The sequence below is a fragment of the Lygodium microphyllum genome, chromosome 13 (assembly GCF_053477565.2).
Source record: "Lygodium microphyllum isolate KBCC chromosome 13, Lygodium_microphyllum_v1.1.10, whole genome shotgun sequence".
In the NCBI taxonomy this organism is placed as follows: domain Eukaryota; kingdom Viridiplantae; phylum Streptophyta; class Polypodiopsida; order Schizaeales; family Lygodiaceae; genus Lygodium; species Lygodium microphyllum.
In genome coordinates this window covers 103165832-103172188 of record NC_141147.1, presented here as the reverse complement: position 1 = coordinate 103172188, position 6357 = coordinate 103165832, and the positions used below count along the sequence as shown (strand labels likewise).

General features: G+C 39.9%; 1 protein-coding gene across 4 annotated transcripts; it reads left to right on the top strand.

Annotated features, from left to right (window-relative positions):
* Positions 1-2851: 2851 nt before the first annotated feature.
* LOC148026996 (uncharacterized) lies at positions 2852-5926 on the top strand. 4 transcript variants are annotated; one of them, XR_015692923.1, is made up of 8 exons: positions 2852-3202; positions 4189-4295; positions 4379-4610; positions 4714-4806; positions 4912-5043; positions 5186-5303; positions 5470-5661; positions 5790-5926. XR_015692923.1 is itself a non-coding variant. In XM_087691540.1 (8 exons), the coding sequence occupies exons 2-8, from the start codon at positions 3921-3923 to the stop codon at positions 5604-5606; spliced, it is 987 nt and encodes a 328-aa protein (XP_087547666.1). In that variant the 5' UTR covers positions 3064-3202; positions 3355-3920; the 3' UTR covers positions 5607-5926. The 4 variants fall into 4 exon arrangements, 3 of the variants coding, with proteins under 3 accessions (XP_087547665.1, XP_087547664.1, XP_087547666.1); XM_087691540.1 differs by adding an exon at positions 3355-4088 and having other exon boundaries at positions 3064-3202; positions 5470-5926; XM_087691539.1 differs by having other exon boundaries at positions 4412-4610; positions 5470-5926.
* The last annotated feature ends 431 nt before the right edge of the window (positions 5927-6357 follow it).

Below are 6357 nucleotides of genomic sequence, written 5' to 3'. Positions count from 1 at the left end.
AGCGGATCTGGAATAGGAGCCGTACTTATGCAAGATAATCATCCCATAGCCTATTCTAGCTGTAAACTGAAACCATCCGAACTTAAATATTCCACATATGATAAATAATTGTTAGCTGTTGTACAAGCTTTAAGACCATGGAAACATTACTTAATGGGTTCTGAGTTTATGATTAAGATTGACCAACAAAGCATTAGACATCTCCTTAGTCAACCCCAAATATCTGACCAACATATCAAATGGGCAGCTTTTATTCAGAGTTTTCATCCCCTTATTCAATACCAACCAGGAAAAGAAAATGTAGTAGCTGATGCTTTAAGTAGAAGACCGACTATTCATAATATTTCTGTCATATCATTTGATTCTCTAACTCCTATGAAAGATACTTATCATCAGGACATTACTTTTCATGCTGATTGGAATAAATTAGTTAGAAATAACCGGATTCCGATTGATTCACTGTCTTACAATGATGGATTCATGTTTTATGAAAATAGATTATGTGTTAGAGTCCCATTTAGATATTTTATTTTGAATGAGATTCATTGTCCTCCATATCAAGGTCATACATGTATCATATCTACTTTACGTACATTGACTGAAGATTTTTATTGGCCACATAGGGACACTGATGTATCTAACTTTGTTTCTGAATGTTTGGTTTGTCAAAGAGTTAAGAGACATCATGGTAAACAGTATGGTTTACTTATGCCTTTATCTATTCCATCAAAACCATGGAAACAGATTTCTATGGACTTTATTACTGGTTTACCTAATACTAAAGCTAACCATAATATGATTTGGACTGTAGTAGACAGGTTTAGTAAACAAGCATATTTCATTCCATGCAAGAAAACTTTAGCAGCATCTTAGGTAGCACAATTGTTTTTGAAAACTGTTTTCACTAATCATGGATTACCAAAAGTTATTATTTCTAACCGTGATTCTAGATTTTATAATAACATTTGGATTACTTTGTTTGCTAACCTAGGAACAAAGATTGATTTCTCATCTGCATTTCATCCGGAAACTAATGGACAAACAGAAGCCACTAACAGTACTATTTTAGATATTTTACGTGCTTACACTATTTTTAAACCACAGACATGGGATACACATTTACATTTACTGCAGTTTGCATATAACAATACACCACACACAGCTACAAAGAAAGCACCGTTTGAAGTGATTTATGGTTATAGATTGTCTATACCTGTTGCATCTTTATCAAATAGAATTCAGAGTGCTGATGATATTGCTAATATGCACGCTACTATTTTTGATGAGGTTAAAGACATGATTGCCAAAGCCCAACAATCATATACAAAACAAGCCAATAAGAAAAGACAGGCCATGAATTTCAAAGTTGATGACTATGTTTGCTTAAGAATAGAAAAACGTAGATTACAAAGTGTAGATAAACACCGAGTTGTAAAATTAGCACCTAGATTCTATGGACCATTCAAAATCATCCACAAAATCAATGACAATGCATTTAAGTTAGAACTACCACCACACTGAAAAATTCACAACACCTTTCACATTAGTTTATTACGACCCTTTAGAGGCCAATTACCTGTACACCCTATTTATGAAAACCCACCTTTGTTAGATGAAGAGACTGAAATCCTTGAGCCTGAAGCTATCATAGATACTGACTTTATGACCACTAGAACTCGCCGTAAATATTCTAGATATTTGGTCAAGTTTAAAAACCATCTTGTTGAAGAGGCCCAATGGATGCACGCTAGAGACTTAAATGCTTTCCCCACTCTGTTAGCTCCACATTGAGCTAATAGCAATTGAGGACAATAGCTATCCCACCCCGGGGGTATGATGCTAGGAGGCATATTACAAAGTGGATTCCGTGCCATGGTGGATTCCGTGAGGTTTTACGATGGATTCCGTAAACTTTGTTGACCGGGGCTCATACACAAAGTGGATTCTTTGTGCGAGAAGTTGATGGGGACGCCTATCCTTTTCGGACGTTTCATTAATTTAGTGTGTACATGGGTGATTCCATAGCAGGTAATTTCGTAAAATACATATTAAATTAATAAACGTTTATGAGTTTAGAGTGCGCACTCGTGATAAATTAAGGTTAGGATTGATTTCTAACCAGTTGATTTATTTATGTAGCTGAAGACTGCTAGGTATTCACTTTTGTCGGTTTAATTGTATTATTTTACTAACGATTGTGAATGCTTCAGTTGATGTGTAGAGATAGCAGCAGTTGGCGGAGGAAAGCATTGGAGGATAGCGTGTATTTGAGTTATCACTTATATTTTGATGGGCGCATACCTTACGCATGGAGCCTATATTTTGTCGCGCCTATTTATTAAGGCGTTGGATATTTATTTATTATTTTGTATGCGCATGGATGCATGATTATAATATTTGTATTTGGACATTGTATTGGGTATGCCTGACTCTTTGGGCACCCGTCTATTAGCTTTATTTCTATTTTGTGCTAAAGCAAACTCAAAAGCCAAAAGCGTGCTATTTTGTAATTTGGGGCTATTATTTGAGCTTGAAGATAATTAATACATAAAATACATGCTTTGTGAAACGCTCACACAAGGCATGGGGGGAGATTGCACCCAATTGGTCTCTTGTTCATATCGTGCATGCTTTCTACTTGGAGTTTTGTGCAAAAAATAGAGTTATTTTGTTTTTGGAGACCTTCCGACACTCATTACGCGAGCATACAGCATCCTATCTGTGCATCAAGTCTTGCCATGTAATCTTTGGTAGTGATTTGGTCATTCATTACCCATATTACTTAGTCCCACACACACACACACGTGCACACACAATATTATAGATTGTAGAATATATTGGTGTGTACATTGTCTATGTAGAAACACTTGGCTCTTGTTAAAAGCTCATGTTGTGAGAGATGGGCGTTTGCCTTTGGTCTCTTGGCTCTGTGGTTCATGCACCATCCACGGGGAGCTACCATGGCTGCTCCGTGCGACCATCATCATCCTCATCATCATCATTATTTTGTGTCGGCCTACTTGGACTTCGATCATCGTTATCATCATCATCATCAGTAGCAGCAGCGGCAGTCAGAGGTGATGCGCCCGAGCCTCTCCCAAAGCACGAGGTTGCGGTGGTGGTGGTACCTGGATGGCTGTCGGACTGTTCCCAGTATGAACCCATGGCCTCCCATCTGCGCAGCAAGGGTTTGCGCACCCTGGTAAGCAGTCCTGTTTATATGGAATGGAAGGAAATGCCTATGCCACCGTTAACCCATAGTTCATGATTGAGTGGAGAGGCTTCGTTTGTTGGAAAATTCACAAGAAGTTTTAGACAAATCCTCACTGTAATTTTCACATTGTGGTTTATCAGACATCATGAGCTCCTGCAAGGGAGGGACTGCAAACCTAGCTACCGCCGGCCGGCACCCCCGCGCTGGTGGTCTCGTGCTCTAATCCGTATTTAGCTAGAGTGTACAGTGCCTCCTGAGCAGAAGAAATAGCTTTCTCATCCTTAAGACAAAGAAGGCTTCTTATCACCCAAGTTCGTTCACCAGATTTTCAAGGTTAGGGACTTCCATTGTCCTTTAAAGAGACTGCAGAAAGGCCGGGCATCTTCCACCAGAAGTTCTTGACAGTTTCCCATATATACAAATCCTAATTTCTCAAACTTTTAGAACTTTAACAACGTCATGGGATCTTGCAACAGAGCTACCAGACATCCCCATCCCTCTGTGAGGTATAGAGTATCTCCCTTGCAGGATAGACTCCTGCACCGGCAATCTAAGTCAAAGCATGGTAGGTAGTAGGTACATGGCAGAGACCTTGCGGGAGCTCACGATGTCTGACCCTACTACATGGGAGTAACACAGAGGTTCACAGTTTCACTTCCTGTGTTTGCGGGATGTTGTTTGCCATCTCCCCTCCCAGAGGAAGTGCATGAAAATGACATTTAGATCAGCATTGGAGGCTCTCCTACAAGAAAGAGACGGATCTTTGGAGGGCCAACAAGGGAGAGAACGGATAGAAGAGGGGATGACCTGTGCTCAGGCTCTACAATACCGGCTTGTGCTGAATATTACAGATTGTTGCCATTCAAACCATACTGTACTTTTAAAACTTGTCCATTATATCACATGGTTTGGAACTTTTTTTGACAGATAATCTTGAAGGCATTTTTGATTGTCTTACTTTTCCTTACAGACAGATTGTGCCTTTAAAATGGTATAACTGGATCCCTTCACTTGGAGGCCGCTCTGTGAGGCCCATTTTGGATCGAATTGATACTAGCATGTCTTCTGTGGTCAACAAGAGGTAAGTGGTTTATCAAACATGAGGCATAAGCTGGTGAAACCTTTTTGGTATGTTGCAAAGTAAGATACCTGGTTCTGATACAGTCTCGAGGTGGAAACTGATCTTTTGAAGAGTAGTGAAAAGATTCAGGAGGACCACACAACTGAAGATTACACCTTCTGGGATTTCCTGAAGGAATTTTTGAATCCCAAAAATGGTGCACAAGGGAGACAACTTCAGTTAAGGACTGTCAGAGAACGGGGTTTACCTAGGACATCATTTAAGAAGGTTATTCTAGTAGCACACTCTGCTGGAGGTTGGATATGCCGCATTTTGGTATGCTTTTTATTTGCACTGCAGAATCTAGTGTTGGTCCAGTGGCACCTTATCAGATGCTAGTTACAAGATTCATGTGGATGCAAATGTGCTTCGTGAACAGCTAGGAGGGAAGGTACCTTATGATGGACGCATGTATTCGGCTGCATCAAATGTAAAAGCACTGGTGACATTAGGAACTCCTCACAAGTGTACGGTATGTCTTTCATCCAGTAAGATATCATTGATCTTAGATGGATTCCTACCTTAAGCCTCAGCAGGGCTAATATGGACCCTGTTTGGTCTCAAACTCCTTTGACAGGACAAGCTTACAAAAAGAAATATGGATTTTGTGAATGAGAACTATCCAGGTGTGGCTGAACTAGGTGTGGACTACATTTGTGTTGCTGGAAAGTTCATCCAAGGAGAGTCACAGCTCAGTGGGTGGTGGAAGGTATACTTTGTATGCAGTTCTTTTCCAAACTATTTTCAGGAATTGGATAAGTCAATGATTTCTGAGCTTAAAGCTGGGCAAAAGCTTGTGACCTTACCATTTATAAGCATACTACTTTCCACTGATTATTCTAATTTGACAGGATTTTGCATGGCAGAGCTATGAGCTCTGCTGTGGAAGAGGGGATGTTTGGGGAGATGGGGTCATACCTCTTGAGTGCGCAATAGGTCTAGAAGGTGCTCAGCAGATCATTCTGGAAGGTTTGTAATGTTTTTGATTATTATTGACGTGTCAGTTGCGTGTTATTTAAAAGTTGTGCTCTTTATGCTGTTGATGTGGCATTTGGAGGAGAAAATCCATTATATGCACTGATCAATCACAAAAAGGTTTTTGATGTCCCATAACTGACAGTCTATACTGTCACAGGAGTTGAACATTTCCCTTCCAGTCAAGACGGACAAACAAAGAGTTGGTATGGCTCGCCAGACATAGTCGATAGGTGGCTTCCCTCCCTTTCACGGATTGTTGCGTTGGATGCAGAATCTGCTGTTAGAGCTGGCTAGATGATAAGGAGACTGTGTTGGACTGTTTCCATATTGATGAGTCACCTTCTGAAAGGTTTGCAGATGAGCTTTGCAGCTGCTTGGTCTGTGGCTTATATACTACTTTCCTCTGTTCTAAACAATAGTTTTGTCACCGTTAGGATTCTTCACTCAATATCTATTGATGCAAGATCATTTGCACAGGGATGTTCGTGCACCTTTACCAAGCATTTGAAGCTAATAAGGCACTACTTGTAGCAGTGGTCCTAGTTTCTCAAAGGACGTGGTTGTAATAGAGAATGCAGAAGCCTTATTCTTTATGCAGAGTTAATGTTGATGCAGCAAGTGCAAATCTTGACTCATTAAATGCCAAAATGCTTCCAATTTAAAATATGAATAGCCTTGCCTTGCCTTGCCTAAAGGATTCTAGGAATTGGCATCTTTACTTCTCTCTTGAAGTCTTTAAACATGGTGAGCTGGCATAGCCAAAATCTTCTCAATACGTATAGACAAGTGCTTGTGATTGTACCGGCTTTCTCTTTCTAAGGGCCTTGAGGATAGTTAGCACCTTTGTTTTTGGATGGACATACATATGACTTGTATTATTGCAACTTTGTGTTTGAAAGAAGTCTTGAAAAAAGAAAAATCACAGTGAAAGGTTTGTATTATAGATAAAGTGATATGTATGCTTGCCTTTGGGAAACTATCACTCGAAATGTGAACTAAGAGGTGGCATGGTTAAGGTTAGGCACACAAAAGATGGTAAGCAATC